At 40.8% G+C, this 23,927-nt stretch overlaps 2 protein-coding genes across 3 annotated transcripts; one reads left to right on the top strand and one right to left on the bottom strand.

Annotated features, from left to right (window-relative positions):
• Window positions 1-6,051: 6,051 nt before the first annotated feature.
• mthfsd (methenyltetrahydrofolate synthetase domain containing) lies at window positions 6,052-12,312 on the top strand. 2 transcript variants are annotated; one of them, XM_049031144.1, is made up of 8 exons: window positions 6,052-6,215; window positions 6,370-6,473; window positions 7,051-7,164; window positions 7,462-7,575; window positions 7,673-7,763; window positions 7,866-7,978; window positions 10,397-10,522; window positions 11,336-12,312. In XM_049031144.1, the coding sequence occupies exons 1-8, from the start codon at window positions 6,188-6,190 to the stop codon at window positions 11,807-11,809; spliced, it is 1,164 nt and encodes a 387-aa protein (XP_048887101.1). In that variant the 5' UTR covers window positions 6,052-6,187; the 3' UTR covers window positions 11,810-12,312. The 2 variants fall into 2 exon arrangements, with proteins under 2 accessions (XP_048887101.1, XP_048887102.1); XM_049031145.1 differs by lacking the exon at window positions 7,051-7,164 and adding an exon at window positions 6,900-7,013.
• A 2,326-nt stretch (window positions 12,313-14,638) lies between these two features.
• foxf1 (forkhead box F1) lies at window positions 14,639-18,873 on the bottom strand. Its single transcript, XM_049031146.1, has 2 exons — window positions 17,545-18,873; window positions 14,639-15,881 (listed from the first exon to the last, which is right to left on the bottom strand). The coding sequence occupies exons 1-2, from the start codon at window positions 18,524-18,526 to the stop codon at window positions 15,718-15,720; spliced, it is 1,146 nt and encodes a 381-aa protein (XP_048887103.1). The 5' UTR covers window positions 18,527-18,873; the 3' UTR covers window positions 14,639-15,717.
• Window positions 18,874-23,927: the final 5,054 nt, after the last annotated feature.

Genomic DNA, 23,927 nt, shown 5'->3' with positions numbered 1-23,927 from the left:
GTGAAGAGACAGCGTTTCATATAAAGACTCCTCCCACTCAGTCAACTGACATTTACATGACCCAGAAATGTACTGGGTAGCTTTTCATTTCTGAAAGTGCTGTTTGGGTTGGACTTTGGCTTACCTCCCTGAGGGAGTCCCAGGATAAACATTTGCGTGGATAAAAATAAGCATTACGTGTTACGATCACAAAAAACGAGGCAGAGATAAAAGATAAAGCTCTGACTAAACTGAGTCCCTTTAATTCTGATTTGCAACAAAGTCTGGCTCTGCTTACCTGACTCTGGTATAGAAAGTAAGTAAAGGGATACAGAAACTACATTTGTCCACTCAAAACAAATTACCCAGTTCGTACAGCCATCTTTGTTGTCTTTACATGAATGATTTGGGATGACAGGCTGAGTTGGCACCCTGTAGCCCCAATCACACAGCTGTTCAGTCGACTGTTTAAGAAAGATTTTATTGGATAATTCTACCTCTTAAGTAAGGTGAGATTAAAAGCGGTCATTTTTTTGTTAAACTTCAGTTTCCATTAAGGACAATGAGGCGAAATATAAATCCATTATTTTATCATTTTGTAAATATAAATATACTTAATATTATAAATTGTTTCTTTAAATAGCCAAACAATTCTCTGATCTTGTCGCAGAAGTAGATCATGCATCTGCTACACTGAATTTTATCCTTTAAAACCGTAAACCAAAAAACAAGCCAGAATTTAGAGCACTGATGAAGGTTATTTGGCTCTGCAGTTATTAGTAAGTATCGACAGTGGGAAGTCACAAGGAAAACAGATTCTTTTTCAAATCAGGCCTGAAATCTGATTCGGTGACCAAACATCTTATTTTTTGGCACATTATAAGGAGACCCAATGCAATACAGACGATCATAGTGCTTGGAAATGTTGAAACTAAACAAAGGACAACCAGCACCAAGGTGAATGGAATCGGTAACACAGCAATGACTGTATCACTGCAACGCCTGCAGATGCAGACAGAATGTTCTGGAGGAATCCAGCCTATATTGTCACCTGGAGTCAACAATAAATTGATCACTATAATGATCATATAATAATTATTATTGATAATAATAATAATTAAAAAATACTACTGCATATAAAGCAATATGTGATTTGTATATCATTTACACTACATGAATGCAAAACATTCACTTACATTCATTTTTTGTGTACACAGTCCATTGTAGATCTGTTTTCATGATTGTGTGCAATTAAACATGAGATTTGGGGATTAGGAGATAAGTGCCACTGGGGGTGAACAAGCAAACATAGCGGGGAGTCTGACAGCTGCGTGTCCCGGCTGTCTATTTAGAGATGAAAAGTGCTCAAGATGCTCTCTGGGGGCTGCTTAGAGTTACAACATGGGACACCGGATGGAGCTGAATAGCTTCTAAGTAAATCCATAAAAGGGTGAGTTTAACTTTACATGCTACAATGTTGCCAGTGTTTAGTCAATGCACAGGGCTCGGCCCTGTTTTCCAGACCTTTTTCAAAACGTTTCACTAAATTGCGCTCCATAAGGTTCACATTCATGTTGCTTTAGGACATACTTTTCAGGGGAGCTGGTACTGTGAGATTACTTAAACTGCATATGGGTGCAATTTAAATGAATGCATATGGATTATGCTGAGGGAAACACTGAAATAGATAGTCATGGTTGCTCAGATTCAGGGGCATATTAATAAGCCTGCTGGCACCGCGCTGGCTGGACCATGCAGTGCTGGTGCGCGTGGAAATCCGGGGCTCCCAGGGGTGATAGGTTAGACAAATGCAGTTTATAGTCACTGTACGACTTTGATTGGCGATATGAATACATTTCCAAATAAATCCATACCTTTCACGTGAGATTTTGTAAGGCATCGTAATGCAGCCCATTCAGTACATGATGTCAGACCTTCCACATTTCATCTGTCCTTTCTATCTTAATTGCTGATGGCCATTAAAAGAAAGAAAAAAAAATGAGAGACTGCTGGTTGTGTGAGGCGGACGCCAACGCTGGGAAGCTGACTAATTCCTTTTGAAATCTCATCCAGAAAGAGCGCTAAGCTACCCGAGGCTTAACACGAAATGTGGACCGCCTGAGGGCTGAGAGACTCCACTCAACGATGCACCTGGGAATCCATTGCGGCAAGCCTCCCTGGGGGGAGGGCTAAGAGTTTCTGTGACCGTGGCAACAGCTACAGCCTACCCGGCCCTCTAGGCCTCCCCAAAACATTCTCTGAGGCCTCTCTGAAGTTAATTAGCGCTGCCAATGCAACCCAGGTGGAATATTTTGCATTTTTGAGAGGTTTAAAATGTCCACGGAATTAGAGCCTGATTTTACGTTAAACTATCTGCTCAGGCATAGAGGGATTATTCTAGGGTAACAAACTTTTATAAGACTAACTTATGCTAGATAACGGGATGAACGTTTAATTACTAGTCACCGTGAGAGCAATACATTGGAGCCTGGTAAGTGAAGATACCTAACATGAGAGTATCCTGTCTGTTTAGTTTGAACATGCAGAAAATCAAGCAACAGTTTATCACAAATGCCCTTTAACGCATATGTTTTAATTGCAAAATAGCAAATACTAATGTATTATCTGCGTGGACCAAAAGCAGAAATCTGTAATTCTCTCATCTGAAATGACTAAGATGGATGTCACAGCAGGATGAAAAAAATGTCATTAACACCATTTAAGTGTGCTGGAGAAATCCGGAAGTTAATTCCGATGACTCCGCTGTTGCAGAGAGACTGTGTGGTGCATCAACTTAAAAGGATGTTCTTCCTTCCCCAAATTGTTACCCAATTAAGCTGCCTTTGGAACAGGATATGAGGCGTCTGTGCTTGAATTCCCTCCACAGAAAACCCCGGAAGACTGATCTTGCTTTTGGAAATTACCAGTGAAGGGCCCCTCAATGCCTTTTTCACTTCACTCTCTCACGCTTCCCTGACTCTGCTTCAAACCTGGACAGCTCTTATTGTCGAAATGTGGCATCCTGTTTCACTGTTGACACTTCAGGAATAATAATAATAATAATAATAATAATAATAATAATAAACGTCATCACCTGCTGTAACTGTATACTGCTGCTTTTCGTAGAAACATATGATTTGCTGTTTGCTCCTCTGTGCACCATTAGGGACCAGGTGAAGCTACGTTCTGAGCCTATTCCTACACTGATATGAAACATTTAGCTTGGACTGATATTTCACATCGCTGGGTTTCATTTCATTAGTGCCAGAGTGGACAACTAAGAATCATCTCAAGCCAAGGAAGATAATGATGCTCAGTGGCAGACAGACTTTAACAGAGAGGTGTTTCAGGTAATAGTAGGAGAACATGACAGTGGCTTTCCGGTGAAGCTACCTTCCTTCTGTGATCTCCTCCTTGGCTGTATTCGGTAGTGTGTCAGGTAGCTGTCGGTAATGACTGGGAATGCCGCTCTTACTCCCACATCTAGAGTTGTGGAAGCTTCCCTCATCTTTAGTTTTATGACTGTGCAATTTAGTTAAAAGCTTGTGGATGTACTGGGTCGGAGGGGTACGGTACCCTGGGATAAGGCTGTGGATGCAGCAGGCTCAAAATTTCCTAGTGCTTGCTCTCCTGTTGTAATAATTTCAAATTTAAAATAATTTAAAAACATCTTGCTCTTTTTAAAAGTTCTTGTGTGAGATACTGTATCTCCAGTATTCTACAACGAGTTCCTGAACCACCCGTAGCCGTACACCAGCCCGGGTGGGTGAACGCACGTGGCTTCAGTAAAATTTGCCTTGTGTTTGGCTCCCTCTTCTGGGCAGAAGAAATTGTGACACCAGTGATTAAAAAAAAAATAAAAAATCTCTACAATGAATTGTGTGAACGCGTCCAAGCTTTTCTATATATTTCTGATATTTCTATATCACAGTTCTTGGGTTGGCCGGTCGAACCCCACCCCTGATATTTATGTTTGTATAGGTTTTCTCTGTCCAAAAACTTGCAGTTAGGTGAGCTGATGTCTGCCAATTTTCCATAGTGTGTGAATATGTGTATGCACCCTGAAATGGACTGGCATCCTGTCCAAATGTGCCATTCCTGGGCTTCTGGGAATAGCCTGCACCTTCATTGTGACCCTGTACTATATAAGTGGTTATGGAAGATGAATGCTGTGTTAATGTTATGACAAACGTACACTCAGTGGCCACTCAGTGATTAGGTGCACCTGCTGGTTAATGCAATCAGCCTACTCCTGCGAGCCGCGAAGCTCATGCCTACAGCTGAGGGTATACAGCATGCAGACCAGGGATCGGGAGGTTCATTCACTGTGCAGCTAAGCATTAGAAGGTATAAGATGTCTGATCCAACAGCTAATAGCTAAATCGAGCTAACAGGAATGCCACCCCTACAAAAAGCATTACTGGGACGTGCAGAAAGGCTCAAATCTGCGGTTTTAGAGATTGAAAGGGTGGTACCTGGTACTGTGTGGGTGTACCTAATAAAGTGTCCAACGAGAGTTAGCTGATATTTTTAGTGAGTACTTTTATTGTAACTAACACGATGCTAGATACAGATGACATTTAAACTGCTGTATTATGAAGACCAAGCCTTCAGTACGAACTGCTGCCCCCCCCCCCCCCCCCAAAAAAAAGGATATTCCTGGTGCATCTGATGTCAGCAGTAATCTAGAGCTATTACACAAATTCCTGTGGAGGAGGAGAACCTGATGCTTAAACCTCCCCCCATCCCCCAAAAGCGGGCAGGACTGCAGAGAGGAACTCAGCTGGCCCAGCAAGATACTAGGAGAAAACTGTGGGTATGCACAGCCCTCAAAGGCGTCTTCCCAACTTTAACACCCTCTTTGTTAATAACAACATTTCAACTGCAGAGAAATACTGTGGTTTTATGTATTTTACAAGTTTAAGTATAGGTTATATTCATGAACCTTTTTTACCTTTATTTTTCGTACACATTCTTTAGAAGTGGGACGTCCGACAGAACATCTGGGATTATATTGAATAAAACATTTTACGTAATTTCAGTAAACGTCCGATTAATATTCACTAACAGATATCAGTGTATACAATCCAGGGAGTCTAGGATGCTTACAACACACACATAAACACACACAAACACACAAGCATACATACAGACACACAAAGACATGCAAACAGACACAAAATCATACAGACACAGAAAGGCACATACACAAACAAAGATAGACACACACACACACAGAAGGACAGACAGACACACACACATAGACATACAGACACAGAATGACCCACACAGACACACAAACATAGATGTGAAACATTTTAAATAATTTCAGTACACATCCGATTAACATTCACTCAACACATATTAGTGTATACAATCCAGTGTGAAACGTATGTAATAAGTTATACTCATAATAAAACAAATGAAACAGAATATGTTCCTTTACATCCATTCTCTATAACCACTTACTCAGTCACAGTGAGCCCAGAGTCCATCCCGGGAGACACAAGGCTTGGATGAGGGACACCTTGGATAGGAATGCTAGTCCATAATTGCTACGTTTTGTTTTAAAATAATTAGCAGAACCATACTGATTGATATATTACATTACAAACACAATAAATAGTACATTTCATAACAAATCGCCATGCTCTGTGCTCATTTCGGGGAAAATGGATTTGCTTTGTATAGATTTGATCATTTTGAATAAAATATCTGAATACACACAGCACATAGTACTGTTGCGCAGGACTGGGGGTTTGAATCTTACCTCTGTGTTTGGAATTTGCATGTTTTTTTTCACGTGTTGTGTGCGTTTCCTCCCGCAGTTCAGAGAAATGAAATTAAACACAAACGTGTGCCCGTAAATGTCCTGTGATGATCAGACAGGGCGTTCCCCTGTCTTATTCTTTGTGTTTCCTTTGATATACTGCAGGTATGACCCTGTTCTACATAAGTCGTTGGAAGACGGAGGGATGAATATTCAAATATGACACATCTCTGTTTGAAGAGCTCCTTCTGGACGTTTGTGGTGTAGATAAAATTCTAAATCGCGAATTTGATGCGGTCTGTTTGGTCTTCTGGAGCCGCCGTACGTCGCTCCTAGTTCTTCAGAATGGGAACGCGCTTGCTTAATCTTAACGTGCACTTTCTGTTTACAGAAACTGTGATATAGTTACAAAATTGGTCTTTGTTAAGGTGGAGAGTAATGGAACCAGTTATAAAGTTGAATCCCGGTAAAAGCTTAATGGTTTATGTTTTATTTTATTGCAACTTTTTGCAGGCTACAAGTTGACATTTCACCCATATTTGCGTTCACTGTTTTGAAATCCGTCTATTTCGATTAGGTCATGAATAACCCATAAGTTTTTTTCCATATACATATTGTAGGAGCGACAAAGTGGGACATCCGACAAAAAGTCTGGGATTATATCGAAGCTAACAATTTAGCCCACTTTCCAAGACCAGTTCATAACCGAATCCCAAACTTCAAGGTAGGCTGTTATAACTACGTAATATTATTTGATTATTTGAGTAAATGTAGAAAACTGGTATTGTGACACTTTTGCAGTCTCATTCTTTTAGTAAGACATTATTTACTGAAAGACATCACGTAATTCATATCGGAATATTACATAATATAGTAATATTTTTGCGCTCGTAGTAGCTGTGATTGGCGATGCCGGTAATATTAGATACAGTTTTAATTTCGAAAGACATTTTAATTGAAGCCGGCTGCCTCAACTCACGAATGTAGATTACTAAGCAGGTCTTTAGCAATTACTTAGGAAATGAAATACCAGGAGACAGCGCTTGGGTCCGTGGGAGGATTAACCGTTGTGCTGGAAACATGAAAACAAATGCGAATGTGAATATTCCATGGGTCATTTCCCGTGGACTGTATGTTGCACCTGAAACAGGGATCTGGCTCGGCTGGTGACAGGCTCCCAGCCCTGGCCGAGTTCAAGTGCAGCAAGGTGGTGAAGGTTAACCCAGACAGACCTCAGCAGCAGGCCCGCTATGTGACCCTGGCCGTAAGTCCGCTCTCTCTGCGCTCTTGCTGTAACGCAGGGGGCTCACTGCGCCTGCGCCGCCGTCGCCGACCTCGAGCCGTTCCGCCGAACGAGCGAGGTGAAGGTGGATCCCGATAAACCGCTAGAAGGCGCTCGTCTAGAGGTCCTTCAGGTAATTCACGCCGTTGTCGAAATATGGCCACTGTTGCGTGCAGCTTAGTTACTTTGATGGGGACTGGCTCCATCTGTGAGACTGTAGCCCTCTCTCTTAAGGCTTTAATTATTTTGGTTACATCCTGATGTGATTTTTTTTCCCCACCGGGTTTTGTGGAGGTGGAATCCTGAAATTCCAAGCTTTCGTAATGTCATCCGTTAACGCATTCTTCAGGCATATACCACATAGTGATTCATCTAGGTCAGGAAACTAGTTAATTCTCTGCATAGCCCATCAAATTGTTTTTATTTCCAGGCAAGAAAAACATTACTAGTTCCAACCCCCCGTCTGCGTGCTGGGCTGTTCAACCGGATTGTCCCTCCCCAGGGAGCAAGCACAGAGGACCTTCGTGTGTGTTCCACTTCTCAGGTAACCCCCCCCCCCCCGACAGCTTGCACAACATTGCAGGATGTGTGACGTCTGTATCTTTGCCTCAGTGATGTGTCCCATTCCTGAATTTGCTCAGGGGGTGAAGAACTTCAGTGTGCCGGTCGGTCTGGACGCGAAAGTGAGTGTCGACTTGGTGGTGGTTGGGTCGGTGGCTGTGTCTCAAAAAGGTAAAATGCTCAGGAGTGCTAATTTGATAGAGGATTTGAGGTACGGGGGTGTCATGATGCTACTTTTTCTTAATTTCTGCGTCATTTCCTTGAATTGATCAGGCTATCGGATTGGAAAAGGCGAAGGCTATGCTGATATGGAATACGCCATGATGGTGTCCATGGGAGCCATTAGCAGTGCTACTGTAGTCGTCACTGTTGTTCATGACTGTCAGGTCAGTATGACTGGCTGTGGGTTTTTTTTTATTGATTAGTTTCTTTGGGAAATGGTAGAAGTATGGGTTACAGGTTAAATAATCTAATTTTACTCATAAAAAAGAAAGATCTGTGACTAGATAATTAACTTTAACCAAAGGAATTGAAGCTCCTGTACTCTCTGCCCCCCAGTGAGCAAATCCAAGGTTCTAGAAATGAAAACCCAACATAAATCCCCTTACCACAGGCAAATTTATAAAGGCATTTGCTTTCTGTGTCCAACAACAAATCATCCGCAGCAGATGGTTTCCCGGCTGAATTTTATAAACATTTTTGGCATTAGTATCGGCACTTTTCACCAAAATGGCTCGTGAAATAAATTCTTTAGCTGCTACGAGGCAGCACGTGAATACTCCACTGAGTTCTGAGTTGAATCCCAGCAAAGACTCGGGCATTTAATATGGATGCCCTGTAAAGAATCAGCCAGAATGAACATCCAGTTGTGTTTCCACCTGGGATTCAACTACCACGCATTTGCATTGGAGGTTAAACCTTAGAAAGAAGTAGAACTACAATTCAAAAATAAAAACCGGGTGTGTAGATCTGGATCTGTATGTGGGAGGTTGTGTGTTCAAATCCCGATCGAGTGAGTCAAATCAACATTGCGCCCTCCGTGTTTCTGCTGGTAACATTTCTCCATGGCAGCCCAACATGGGAAAATTCATCTATCAAACCAGTCAAACATCTAATCCAACACCTTGGTGGCTTCCTTGGGAAGCCCAAGTTCTGCCCCCACACCCCCCATGCACGTATTACGGAATTCAGTTGGTTAACAGCACTAATAGGATATTTTACAGTGTCATTTAGCAGATGCTCTTAAAAGGCTTGAATAGCATGAGCTTACTTGGGTATTTTCCTAAGAAAAGAAAAGCAGACGAGGTAGGTAAACCGAGCAGACACTGAGTTAGGTGGTGGGGCAGCGACACATCTCCCTCCTCCCTCTCGTACACCCCATTCACACTGAGACCCAGTTATATACATCACTGCTTTACCACTATGGTGATGTGAGAGCGAAATGGAAAAGCCTGAGCCCTGGTGATGTAGTAGCATTAGCAGTAACTGTCTGACACACTCCTTTGTGAATGTGAAACCATAACAGATTACAGTGTTTGGGGGGGGGGCACTTCATCCCCTTTATTTGCTACATTAATATCAGTGGGTTGTACACGACAAGCATTACTTTACTGTTGGAATTGAAAATGTGTCTGTCCCGTGTGGTTTTTTTTCTGATACATTTATGGGTTTCGTATGTAAAAGAGGGTCACACACCAGGGGAGACGCATGGAGTTACGCTGAGTCACATGCACAGTTAGGCTGTGTGCAGTGCAATTAGGCTCTGTGTGGTGTAGTTGCGTTGCTGGGTAAACACTGGAGACAGGCAAACTGTTCAAGGTATAATTTAGCAACTGCTAAAAAAAAATGTAGTTATAACTGTCACTGAAAAATAACTAGCCAATATCGATCCATCCATCATTCCATACATTTTTTTGTAACCACTTATCCTATTCAGGGCCGCAGGAACTAGCCTGAATTAATTAATATAATTATTGTGTTTGTTTACCTACATAGACAGAGAGGGAATGTGCCTTTGCTCAACAATAATAATAATTAAAACATTTGTACAGCAATGGTCTGATATCTCCCTTTGTATTTTCAGTAGTACCCCCGCCCCCAACACACACACAGACACACAAACATACACAGACACACACAGACACAGACATTGCCCCCATTCTGAACCCCTTGATCCACAGGAAACACTGACCCTTGAGCAGAGGCTTGACCCCATTTGCTACCTGGACACTGGCTGGTCCTCACTTATATGCTGCTGTGCACCATAGCATCTGCTGAATGAATAATTGTAAAACTCAAAGAGGTCTGGTTGTGCCAAATTATCAAATGCTGTTAACTTTAGGACACGGTAAATTGTTTGTGTTCAGTGATTATCTTCAGCTGTATCCATGGTCATTGTGCAAATGGACTTTCTCCCAGCTCTGACTGACTGCTGAATGGTCTGGAAAAGCCTAGCTATGTCTGCTTCTATGCCAGGCGGGGGAAGGTCACCTTTCACCCAAACCTCAAAACCGAATCTCAGTGTTAATATGCTTAAACGATACACTGAATACAGGATGCGTTTGCGGTCGGCATTGAGATATTTATATCGTTTATATATTTATGTCCATTCATTCTGTCCTTGTTTTGTGTGTATTATCTATTGCTGTCTGTAACTGCCTTAGTAACACTGAAATTTCCCTTTGCGGCATGAATAAAGCTTATCTTATCTCAACTTAAGGTTGGTTTGTTGCCAATGAATCAATTTAACATGGTTACTTTAGGTAACGTGTTTAGTATATAGCTTAACATGGCCATTTTTGCAGGTGGTTGATATTCCAGAAGAACTCATAGAATGTCATGACCTCACAGTGGATTATATCCTGACCCCGACCAGAGTGATCCGGACAGAGTGCAAACGGCCCAAACCTCAGGGCATCATCTGGGCCAAGGTGACACTTCAGCTCTTCGTGTTCCACCCATAACTGCTTTGTAATCCCTGCCTTACTGTTGTGTTTTTCCCCTTTTGAAACTCCAGAAAGCATTGGAGTTGCACATGAGCACAGTATTTGGCAGCCGGTGATGTGCAGAACGGCCTTTCCCAACCCGGTCCTTGGGGACCCACAGACAGTGCGTGTTTTTGCTCCCTCCCAGGGAGCATAAATGTGGACTGTCTGTCAAGGAGCTCAGAGGGAGCAAAAACGTGCGCCGCCTGTGGGTCCTTTGGGGACCGGATTGGGAAACACTGATCTAGAATATTCACTGTGCCCTGGGACTGAGCATTGCAAAGACCTTTAGATGATTGGGCAGGAAGGGGATGAGTAATGTTCAAGCGTGTTCACCCGGGTGAGCGTGGCGTGTCTCATGGAAAAGACTGGTCAGAAGGGCAAGATAAAAACAATGGACTCGTATATCCTGTGCAAATGTCTCTGTGACCAGAGTTTGTCTTTACTGCTTGATCCTACTGTTCTTCTCTCTTTAAGAGCTTCACCTTTTCACTTGGACTTTTTTTGGGGGATAATGTGTGTTTTATAGATAGAGATGAATCAGTGAAGAGGCATCATGGCCTACAAATACAGTGGAGTATTTCCTGTTGTTCGTAAACTATGTGAATGACTTATTAGCATTCAGTTGGTAATTAATGCCAGAAATGACCTGTGTTGCCTTCTGCTGCTCGGTCTGTGGGAATGTCTCGAAGGAAGTGAAACCAGCGAATGCACATCTGACACGACTCTTGTTTTATTTCTTCGACCTTCTTCCACTAGCTGAACGCTGACATGTTAGAGAGGATCCCGGTCCTTCAGAAGCTGCGTGCCCTGGAGCAGAAGTCTGGGAAAGATGTGTCACTGGGGAAGGCCGTTTTCCCGGGGGAGGCGGCGCTGCCAGGGGGGGGGCGAGACGACGCGATCGTGGATGACACGGCCGTCACCACGCTGTACCTCGGTGGCGTCCCCGCGGGGCTACGTGTCAGTGAGCTGAAAAGCAGTCTGCATGAACGCCGTGCATCACCGCGGCGGCTCATCTGGCAGGGAGCTCATGGCAGAGCTTTTCTGGAGTATGGTGACCACGAGAAGGCCCAGGCCGCACTAACCGCCCTACAGGCACTCTCCATCAACGGTCACAACATGCAAGTGGCATTCGCCAGGGGTCAGAGAAGCAGGAGGGGACCTGGGGTGCCACACAGGACTGCCAAGGCGACCGAAAGCCAGACTCCCGGCCGGTCACTAAAACGCTCATGAACAGCCATTCAGTGGGGGCCGATGCGGCTTGGGGGCGGAGCTTGGGTGGCGACCTCCTTTAGAATGGCTGGGAGGGAGATATTTAAAGAACGATAGAGAAGGCGTTTACTCAGATGGTATTAATTTAAAGCCCGGTTTATTGTTGCGGTTTTTTTGTACACAATCGTGCTGGTGGGCTGCCATCTACTCAGCTGTTATCTGAACTCGTTTACATTTGCTTTCTGAAAAAAATGGCCCGTGGTACAGTTTAGCCTGGCAATCTCTAAGAGAAGCAGTGCTATAAAGTTATTTCACATATTACACAGTGTGCCTAGTGTATTGGCACAGGTAGGGGAATAATGACAAGCACAGGCACCATTGAGCAGGGCATGTAATTTGAATTAGCACCCAACTGCATAGAAGGGTAAAAATTCTGGGTTTCTTTGCAAGATTTCAGCTAAGCAAATAAATCTGTGGTTTGGTTGAACTTCTGTTGCTTATTAAAGTTTTTTTGGTCCGTTTCAGTCCCCAGTGTCCATTCATGTGCTGCTTAAACATGGCTGTATTAAAGTGTTCCGTTACGACGGACTGCATCAGCTCATTGTCCCGTTTAACTGTGCGAGTGGAGACACACTTCCCAGGAGCACCGTTAGCTGCTGGTTGGGGAGGTGTCCTTGGCCTGGGTTCACGGTCTGCGAAGGTCACCAAGCCCCGTGTCCCTTCCCTGCCCCGGCTGCCAGGATGCATACCTGTACCAGCAGGGCCAGCTGAGGGGTGTCGCTCCGTCAAGCGGCTGATGGATGAGCGAATCGCGTGTCTGCTTTGTTAAACAGATCCAGGGCCTCATCCGCCTTGGTGAACGACCGTGGGCTGAGAGGAGGAATGTCAGCCCCCAGGCCTCGGCCAAGATGCTCTGTCTAACGTCATAAGCGGGACCTGATGTGTGGTCTCCAGCCCACCACCCCCCCCCCCCCAGCCCCTGTGTGCATACATGGGAATTTCACCAAGTTCAGCAACTGGTCCCTACCAACTCAGCATTGCATAACACTGAAACCTGGCGAGAGATCAAAACGGCTATGCTTCTGATTCACGAAAAACTTATGCAAAAAAGGTCAAACGCCCATTTATAAAGAGCTTGTTCATTTTTGAGGAAATCAATTTCAGTTGTTTCCAGAGATTGTTGTAGCTAACAGAAACCTTATTCAGAAAGATGTCAGAAAATGATTTTCTAAAGAATTACGTTTTTTTTTTAATAAAAGGCTCCTTAGTTTTGTTTACTAGCTCTGTATAATTCTAGTTATTGACAAATGTATAGTTTATGAAACCTGCTGTTCAAGGAAATACATTTTGATTTAGTGCATAAGCTGACTAACCGTATGATCTGTACTGCAGAGCAGATAATTTTCATAATCATGCTACATTGTTACAATTTAAAAAATTAAATCGCGTTTAAAGAACGTTTCATAGTCTGGATTAGGCCTGACTGAATGTGGACCTAACCTTTATGAAATGTCCTCGTGAGACATGGTATTACTAATCATTTTCTTTAAAAAATAAGTTCAATCCTGTTTTTGTTACTTGTTTGTAATGTGGGTTTAGGGTTAAATTTTAACGTCGGTAATCAAAAATGAAATGTTTAAAATTGTAACACTTAAGTTGTTTTTAGTTTTGTATGACACAAAGCACATGTAGGGATAATTCTATTAAACTTTATAGTACAAATAACCCCCCTAAAACAGGCCTAATGACGACCCTGCGTCGATTGTCATTTACTGTAAATGATGCATATTCTCTAAATTCTTAGAAAAAATTTGTATTTAGGTTTTAAGTGAAATCTAAAATTTGATGAATTTGAATAAGACCTGCCTGAAATTGTAACAGACTTCCAAGAACGCTATAGTAGTCAGCCTGCATTTCTTTGTTTACCCGGTTACCTGCTTCCCCGTCATAGTTAACTGTTCCTTGTCTTATACGCGGGGTTTTTAGACTAAGACTGAAGCGCAGTTTGTAAATCACAGGATACAATCTTGGTGCTTAGCAATTAACATTAAAATGGTAAACTGTAAGGCTATCAAAAATGATAAATCATCGCCGTCCTACGTCCACTAAAAAAGAACGTCCTGTATCTATGTATTTAATCAAGTAAACATCACGTCCAAGATGTCATGTTTGAAAACTACCAGTTTGTAGTTAAAATATGCCAGTGGGAGAGGAAGGAGTGGGCACAGCGGGGGTCACGCGCTACTCCCACTTGCAGCGCGCAATCTGATACAAATGTTACTCCCTAGCTGTTACTCCCGCTTTCTTAGCTGGCGTTGATTTGTTGCAGGTTAATTGCAACACAGCACAATTCAAACGATGTCTGACGTGTAATATATATCGTCGTATAATCGATAAAAAACGTCGCACTTTTGGTCAGTATTACTCTGACGCTACTCTGGCTGAATTACGCTTAATTTGAGAAGGCGGCCTTTTTGACTACAATGAAGATAAAGTTCTTCTTTAGTGTAACAGGTACGTAGCTTTTGGTCAATTATAGGAAAGCAATGACGGGTTTGTCCTGCTTTACAGAGTCGCTCAGTATTAAAATACGCTTGTCATTTGTTAGAGAATATGGGAAATTACAGTTAAAATAAATAAATAAAATAAATGTGGCTTATGAAAAAAAGACCAAAAAGCCGGTTGAAGATCTGGGGATTCAATGGAAGTCTGTTTTGGCAGATTTAGTTTTATGCAGTCGAAGTGGCTTTTATTGACGAGGGAAGGGAATTAAACGCCCAGCGGTAAGTTAAAAGTAGATTCACCCCCAACATCTCCTGGGATTGGTAAACAAGAAAGGGAAAACATGCATTATAAGAAAAAAAGACAATTGTTTATAGGTGTTTCTAACAGTTTCACTCAAACTGCATGCCAATATGTTTAGTTTTATACAAATAATGTGTAGTTTATATACAAACTAGACTAAAATTTGAACATGGTCATTGAAAGACAATACATCATGTACAATGTATACAGTGCAGAAAAATACGAGTGTCAATACATATATACACACAAAGGAACATGAACTATACGACAGACAATAGTGACAAATAATCTTCATTTTCCGTTTACGTCAAATACAAAAGCTTCATGGCAAATATTGCCAATAAAGTATGATTTTAATACTAAGGCTATAATTTTACAATTGAATGTTACGCAGAATAAATAAGTCGCTGCGTTTTAATTAAAAAGTGCCATAATTCTCTGGAATTGATAAAATCGTGTCCATATGTAACCACTGAACGCGTAAAAACATGGTTTATTGTCCATATATCCCTCCAGACATAATTTATCATATGGGAAAGTATTTATAAACGGATAGTTTCTCTATATCGAGTAAGCCGAATGCATAATGTAACACGGTATCCAGCTGTTCTTGTCTATAATAGAATAGATCAAATAACAAAGAATAATGTCTTTTTCATAGGTAATCAACGTTCTCAAGTGGTATTCATCCGCCAGCAGAATTAGTACCTAATCTTTTTTGGGAGACTAAAATGCACCTAATGATTATCTGTACTGCAATACCTTGGAATGGCACGTAGTTGGTTCATAAAATTAAATAGCAAATATTTACTCCTTTTAATGTAGGCTTTCGTTTCGTTTTTCGTAATTTCGAAGAGACCAGTATTTACGGTTCATGAGCAAGCAATAATTTTGCGTAAAATGTAGTTCGTGTACCGATCCTTAAACCTTTTGTCCTTCTGTTAATATTTTCCTTGCAGCGTAGCCGATTGGTGTGCTTGCCTTCGGAGGCGAGTTGGAGTTCGCTCCACTTCACTTTACTGGGTAGAGTCCTTTTCTACACCACGGCAAAAGTACACGCCGATTGTGGTTTGTACCAGTGACAGATAGATACTTATTCACTGCCAGATCTGTCCAGCGGACTGTCACATTACGCAGGGCTTGATGTCCTGATACGCGACTTGTTGATGATGATAGTATGACCCGCTGCCCGGCGAATGCATCGCTGAAGACGTCATCGCGTTGAAAGAAAAAACGAAGTCCTTTCTGTCACACATGCCAGGCGACTGAGAATGATATCGTGGGATACCTAACAAAGTAAAAAAAAAATACAAAAACACAACACAGGTATTAATTATTACTGAAGAGAGCTTCGGGCCTAAACTCCAAAATTAGTAAATAGAAATAAAACGAATTTAATTATTAAATCACAATTTTACGGGTTAAAATAGTTTGATGTAAGTGAATTGCAATCTCTATTTTTACCCCATTAAACTAATTATTTAAATTTAATACAAATATTAACAAAATGACAGCATTTCAATAACGAACGGTAATTTAAAACGAAATATTTTTAATATTTAGACATTTATTTTACTCAACATTTTTAATGACATAAATTGCCTCAGGAATAGCTGTCTTTCATACTGTTACGGAGAAAAAATATATATTATAAATGCTATATATTTCAAACAGAAGTTAAACTACATTAGCCATAGTAGCGACTTCATAATTACATAGTACTGTTCCATCTGATTTAAATAATTTTCAGTTTGTTTTATATATAACTGCGCTGTCATGTCAAAAATCTGTACTGTACATTACATGATTGCATTTGTATAGCGTTCTAAATATAATTCATTGAAATTTTAATGTTACGCTCACGTCAATAAAAAGGCGAATGTGTGTTATGACAAAAATGTACAGGTTTTAACATGTTTAAATAAGAAGTTTTATGGAATTGCGTAACGCTATTGCATTTTAGATAAGTTGGTAGAGGTATGTCGGTAGCGAATTTTAGGCCTATTTAATTACCTTTTATATGAAATGCAAGAATAAAATGCAGTGTTGCATTTCCGTGTTTATTTTAATCAAAATAACAATTTCAGTCTCTTATTCGTGATAACGCCGCTACCTGCGTGTGACTGTAATGAGCTGCACGCAGGAGTGACGATGTCAGACTAAACCCGCGGTAACTGACGGGCGATTGGCCGCTCGCTTTACACGCGACGGCGTCCCTTAGGACTCACTACTGAGCTAAAGCCCATCCAGATTGTTGTTCTTACAACTGAATTGGCACCATAATAAACGCGTCTCCCCATGGAGAAGCCTTCCGCAAGTTTTTTTTTTTTTTTTTTTTTTTAATATATACCTTCAAGGTATTTATTAGAAAAACAAAGTCCGGGTGAAACTTAACAAACTGCGCCTGTTATTTACTGGGGTATTCGGCAAATCGTGGGACAGGAAACATATACATGTCGCAGATGCATTCAGAACAGCAAATTATGCACATATAATCGTTAAATAAAAAAAAATAGCAGTCAAATAAATTAACAGGAATTGTTTGCGGATGTCATCGTGTTGAAAGATTAATCATGAAAGTCAGATTTTCACTAATTAAATGAAAATTAAAAATTAAATGAAATCGATAGATCATTTGAATAGCAGTGCAAATATAAATGTATTGCGGTTTCAGAAACGTTTAGACTCAGTTCAATATGTACAAATATGTATACAAAATAGGCCTACTTATCGTATACTATGCAACAGCTTAGTGTCCGCAATGATCCTGCGATTATCAGACATACGTGATCACTGAAACATTATATTAAAATGACTGTAGTTTTGTATTCGATTTAACTTTGTTGTCTAAGCTTCCTTCAATATCATGAAACTGCGTATAGATAAACTTAGACGTTGCATACAGAGTCACGTATTTCACGCGTAACGGCATTGTGTTTTATAGCGCATACCTTGCAAGTCGGTGGTACTGTGACCATTCTGATGAAGGTATGACTGGTCTAGGGAATGCGTTGGCAAGCTCGGCTGCAGTGGGTTCGCTCCCGGGTTGCAAGGTGACAGAGGCTGCTGCTTGATGTAAGACGCGCCGTTATTCAAGGACGCAGAAGCGCTAGGAGCCCAAGCGGAAGTCGTGCTTGAATAGACCGGGTGAGGATCCATAACTCCACCGCCGGGAAGCAGCGGCGACGCAGAGTTGTCGTGGTGAGTGTACTCGCCCCCTGTGGATCCCGTACAGCTCCCCATATAAGAATGTCCACTGTTGGCCGACAAATGCGACACAGAGTGTCCTGCCAAACCCATCCCTTCCATGTTGCCTGCCAAATGTCCGTTCATCATCCCAATCCCGCTGTCTAAAGATAAACTGTTTGGAGGACAAGACAGGGCTCCTCCGGTCCCCTGGAAATTGTACGACTCAGGTAGATGGTTGAATCCAAGGCTGTTCATCATGCTGTACATGGGCTTGAGTGCCTGGCATTTTCTCCTGAAACCCCGTGGCCTTCTGCGGAAAGATCCCTCCTCAAACATGAACTCACTGGCGGGGTCGATCGTCCAGTAATGGCCTTTTCCTGGTCTGCCGAGCCCCTTGGGCAGCTTGATGAAGCACTCGTTAAGGGACAAATTGTGACGCACAGAGTTCTTCCATCCTTGATATGAACCTCTGAAAAATGGAAAGCGGCTTTGGAGAAACTGGTAAATCTCGCTGAGCGTCAGTCGTTTGGTTGGAGAACTTTGGATAGCCATGACTATTAACGCAATATAGGAGTATGGAGGTTTCTCCGGGCGACGGATTCCAGCATTGGTCTTCTTGGGTTTAGTAGTGGAAGACGCAGTCTCCATCAGTGAAGTCTGTCCGTTCGTTTTTTCCGGTGCTGCAGACATAGGGCTGCTTTGTCCGGGAGTTTGTGCTGAAGGTTGCTGGACTTCTGCCGTCATTAGTTCTCGGCGCAACGGAAACACTTCGAAACCTCAAGTTAAAACTGGAAAAGGAAAATCAATGCGAAATAAGAAAGGCAGAGGTACTTTTTAGCAAAACGTCACCGAATAAAAGAGAATTAACGGTGGAATGAAAAATGAAAATACGAATCAAGTTTTCGTTTTGCACGGTATTCGTAGATGTCCTTCTTTGTAAAAGCATCAATTCCTGCGTTACTGTCCAGAGTTAAAAGGCAAACATGGGGACTGGCTTTCAACTCTGTCGCTCTGTTCTCGTTCTTCACAGGAAGATCGCCTTTTACTTATCTGTTGCCATCAGAGTCCTGCAGGCTCTTGACAGCAAGAAGAAATCCGCCCAGTCTCCTCCCACTCAGAAGTGCCTGGTGGGACGGCACTCCCGCACATCTCCCCGCCTTCATTTCTAATACGAATGCTTAAAAAAATCTTACAATCCCAAGATATTTTCCTGAAAAGGCATGTGTGCAAAGGCAAAATAATAATAATTATTATAACAAAACATTCCAAAATCACGCGTGTTCAATCTATAACTAAAGGGCACATTTAAAAACAGGATTTAACCTGCTCTATTTGCCTGACGCCACTGTACAGAAATAAAATTACAATTAACGTATCAATGTCCGTCATAAACTGCAACAAACTGTCCAAAAATTAGTTTCAATTAGTTTTGCGAGGACAAGCAACAGCCATTTGTTGCTAAAATGAGAATTACCATTATTCAACTAGAGAAAATTCCAAGACACTACATGTAAATGACGTGAATTTTAAACGTGAAATGTGTTGAAATGTTAGTCCAAAAGGCGGCAATTTAACAGGGAATACTTTCAATTTAAAAATACGTTTCTGATTTCTTTTAAAGATAGACAGGAACATGCACAGGATGTTTATACAGCAAAATGTAAACATTTCACTGGCCTTCTTTAAATAAAAAAAATCAAGCAAAAGGCCAGCTAGATCAGCCTATGTTCCTTTCTGATACTCCGAACACGTACGTTTTAAACAAGATCGTTTGTTTGGATATTTTTTCAATAATCTTAAAGATCTGCTAACGAAATATATTTTCCATCAGAAGAACCTGAGCAGGGTGAGGTAGCCTCGTCCCTTACAGCCGGCGCCGGGACGCTGGAAGTCGACGAGACCGCCGCCGTCGCTGATCCTTTTTCATCAGTGTATTCCTCTGATTAAGGCAAGTTCTTTGTCAGTAGTATTTAATAAAATTAAAATGTTTAAGACTGACGTGGTTTTTAAAGGCTCCCGGTCGACGGAGCAAACTTGTAACATCAGTCGTCATATTAGGCAATACGTTGCATCTGAAGAACCGAACCGCTAATTCCTGGTTTGACGTTATTTCGGACTAAGCAAGTTTTTTATTTTTTATTTTTTTTGCTGTATTGCAACGAAACGTAAAACAATTGCCTACAGTATAAATTAAAGAGTATCCTGACTGTACCGTACTTGTTCATGCGAGCCTTTACAAAATAACATATTGTCCCCTTCATTATAAACTAAGCTTTATAATTCGGTGCTGCGGAAAGTCGTTCTCTTATATATCTTAGAGAAAAAACAACACGAACCAACACGCGCAGAGCTGTGTCATGCTGCATTAGTATAATGCTAAATATGAAACGAAGCATTATTTACTATAATTTATCTGAGAATGGTATGTCGTAATTAATTAGCACAAAGTACTAGATTAACAAACCCGATACAAAGCTAGTCTGTTTTATTTATTCTCTAAGGAAAGACCTTTTGGTCAACTCGTTTAGGAACGTGCTCACTACTGTGAGAATTTAAATCTAAAAACTATAGGTAACCGATCAAAACGGTAAATTTAATAAAGCAATATTTTCAAATTGTTGTCAGAAGAGTGGTTACGAAATTTCAAGCAGCAGAAAAAAAAACTTAAATTGCGAATTAGGTTAAATGAGATCTTTCCACTATTATCAGATTACATCGATACATTTTAATTTCATAAAAATATGGTAAACGCTTATTATTATTATTTATTGAATGTCTATTATATTAGAAAACATAGGCCTATATATTCTTCTGCAATCGATTACGGTTATTGTTTTATTATATATGTTACCTAGATGGTCGCAAGCAGTTGAAAATTGCATTAACAGTGTATACGTTTATTGAAAATGCGCGTTTTTACATTTTCAACGTAGTGTATTTTATTATTTAAGATGTACTGCCTCAAAGGGAATAAAATCTAATTGTACCAATCTACTTCATGAACTTTGTACGTTGAAGGTTTGGCAATGGAGATTCTGAATTAGTAACCCAAGAACAGAAGTGTATATAGGTAGTATTGTTTTAACCAGCCGGTACAGCGGGCGCCCGGTTGGAAGGGGGCCCACAAATTTATCAGAGGAACGGACCACCCACTGCGCAACGGAGGAGAGGCGCGCGCCAGCCTACTCTCCTCTGCGTTTAATTAACGTTGATGACTTCATTCCAAGCATAGGCTTGTTCCTACACACCATACCGGCAAGTATCCAGCTCTCTTTCCCAGTCGCCCGCCTTCAGCACTCTATACTGATCCAACATGCACTAAAATACAAAAGTATTCTTCGAATTGATCCTTAAACACAATCCAGACGACGGAGTGACATGAATAATTCTGCAGCGTGGTAAAGTGGAAAAAAAGAAGACTGGCATGTTGTTAACGAGTAAATGTTCCCTGTCAAAGGTGTTGGCAGAACAGCGTAGCGTTTTATGGTCACTCTGCACGGCAACTTACGGTATATGCGGAGTACCAATTACGGTATTTGCGGAATACCAATAAATAACAGTACTGCCACACACGTTTCATTATTTTAAATTGACTTTATGGAGTACTGCTAGTTCCCTTATTTTCACTATTTTTGAATTTAAACAACATTTTCCCAAGTCAACGTAGGCTATATCAAATCATTATCCAATTGAGTATTGTTACAAGAAGTATCATAAATTTGTTTCCGGTTTATTCATGATACTAGCTGAAGATCTGATTCGATTCAACCGCCATGACTAATTTTGTTGCGGTAATTTCAGAAAACGCCGCCCAGCTCGGTCAATTCTTGGATGCATAAAATATGGCGTCTAGTTTAATCTGTGTTATGGCAGAAGCAAGTCTTCACTCAGATTTACACCTTCGGAATGTTATTAAAGGAAGGAAGGTGTGCAGTTTTAGCTGTTCCTAGAAACCCACAAAAGTATACATTTGGTCAGTGGTAATAAAGTTATGAGGACGGATTTTTATGGTCGCAACTAAATTATTCTCTTTTTGTCTTTACGTTTGGTGTTTAGTCCGTTCCAATTGGCCCTGACCGTTATGCGCGCACATTTTCCATGACGTCTTTCAATGAAATATTTGACAGCGTTGCATCCCTCGGAATTCACGGCCGCTCCGGCCGGAGGATTCTTCGCCATGTGACTCTCTCTGTGCTAGTCACAAACGCGGGTAATGCTTTAAAACAACCGGGCTGACCCCATGTTGCCTGTGTGCTATTTTTATTAAAGGGTTATTTTACCTTAGTCTCCTTATATATTTAAACCGAAAGCATCAGGCATATAAAAACACAACATTATATGACTGGATCCAAAGATCAACAAAGCTTTGACACGTGCATCCACATATCTCGCAAAAACATGTTATTTTCCCCAGATATATAGAAAAATATTACACATTTACCACAATTCTATATATAATGCACAACTATATATATATTATTTAGTTGATATCTGATTTGGGAATTTTATGACAATTCGACCTGGCAGTTTATATACGTTTTCAGTTACCTACATTTAGGTCATTTCTTTTTTTTTTCCACATGACCCAAGCCTGGATTTAAGCGACGGCAGCAGACAATTGTTTCGCTGAGAATGGGCGCACGTTTAACTACAATCAGCGACAGACGCAGTACAGTTGAACCTGCACCTAAACGTCGTCTACGCTGTTTTTCTTTGGGCATAGAGTGCAGTTATATAAGTTTGTCCGCAACCTTAGTCAGTCGCTTGGTTTTTTTTTTCAATTGAGTTATGCTACAGTTTAAAGTACTCTTGTCGTAAGTGTGATATCGCTTATGGACGCCACACCTTGTCAGCTGACGCTTGGTAGTGTGGTGTCAACAAAACAATCCCGCTACATCAATATCCAGTTCCGTATAATTGCTTCGTAAAAAAACACAAAAAAAGTTATTCACTCTGCAGGCCTTTATGTAAACAGTTTAAACAAACAAATAATTTGGAACGGCATCCTAGTTCTAGTATTTTTTCCCTAACGCTATTATTGACAGTTGGCCTATTACTCGATACTGATTTTTTTAAACATACGTGCGGTTATGGTGGGTGTGTTAGCTGACAGGCAAGACTGCAGTTAACACGGAACCTGTGGACCCTATTCGGTTTATTTTATTTTATTACCTTTCAAATTTATGTTTGGGGTAGTTATCCTATAAATAAGTACATGATGCAATTAAATAATTGAGATATAAGTACGTGAAATATCAAGGGATAGTTGCAGGTATAAATATGGTTGTGATTCGTCTGAAAATCGAACTGATTGCATATACCAAGGTTGTGATAGGAAGGGGTGGGGGGGCACTTGTAGGAAAATGTTGTTTAATTTGCGAATATGCGTTTAAGATAAATGTGATAAAATGCGAGCTAAGGTAAGACTGAATCTATCCAGATAATGACAAAAATATTGTATAGGTATGAAAATATGACGAAAGGTCCTGTCTTGAAATAGGTACAATGCATTAAATGTTTGGGATGCATGTTCGCTGTTCATGACTTAATAACTGAATAACAGCAGAACATCCTGATTTATTGATCGCGAATGACATACATAATGTGGAACAAAAACTGACTTTCGAAACTATTTCTAGACATGAAATGAAATGTTGCTTTTCCGAGGACAAAACGTAGGAACGAAAATACAATTAGTGAATAAAATCAAACCAAAAGACGGGTCCATTTGGACATCAACATCAGAATTTGATTAGCTATAACTTAAATTCGCGAAACTCGGTGCAAACGTAAATACAAACAGGACACCTGCATCTGATTGAGTTTCTTTTTAACACAGAGTTTCATATGCAGTAAGACGTATGCCAACATTAAAAATAACGACGATTAATAATCATTTAATGGTTTATAGTTGATCGTAAAATTATCACAACGAAGTATATTAAATAAATATAGACACCATCCTCTTCATTTTTAAACTAGTGAAACTAGTTTTGCTGCTGAATATTCATAAAATAATTTTAATTAAGTGTTATTTATTACTGTGTATTTATGACATGCGTCCTTTCTTGGTATGTGCACAATATGCTATTAATTTTACCTATACAAATGCGATGCGTTATAATGAATAATTCGCGGTTATTGA

This window comes from Brienomyrus brachyistius, chromosome 11, assembly GCF_023856365.1.
Source record: "Brienomyrus brachyistius isolate T26 chromosome 11, BBRACH_0.4, whole genome shotgun sequence".
In the NCBI taxonomy this organism is placed as follows: domain Eukaryota; kingdom Metazoa; phylum Chordata; class Actinopteri; order Osteoglossiformes; family Mormyridae; genus Brienomyrus; species Brienomyrus brachyistius.
This window is presented reverse-complemented; position numbering and strand designations above follow the sequence as displayed.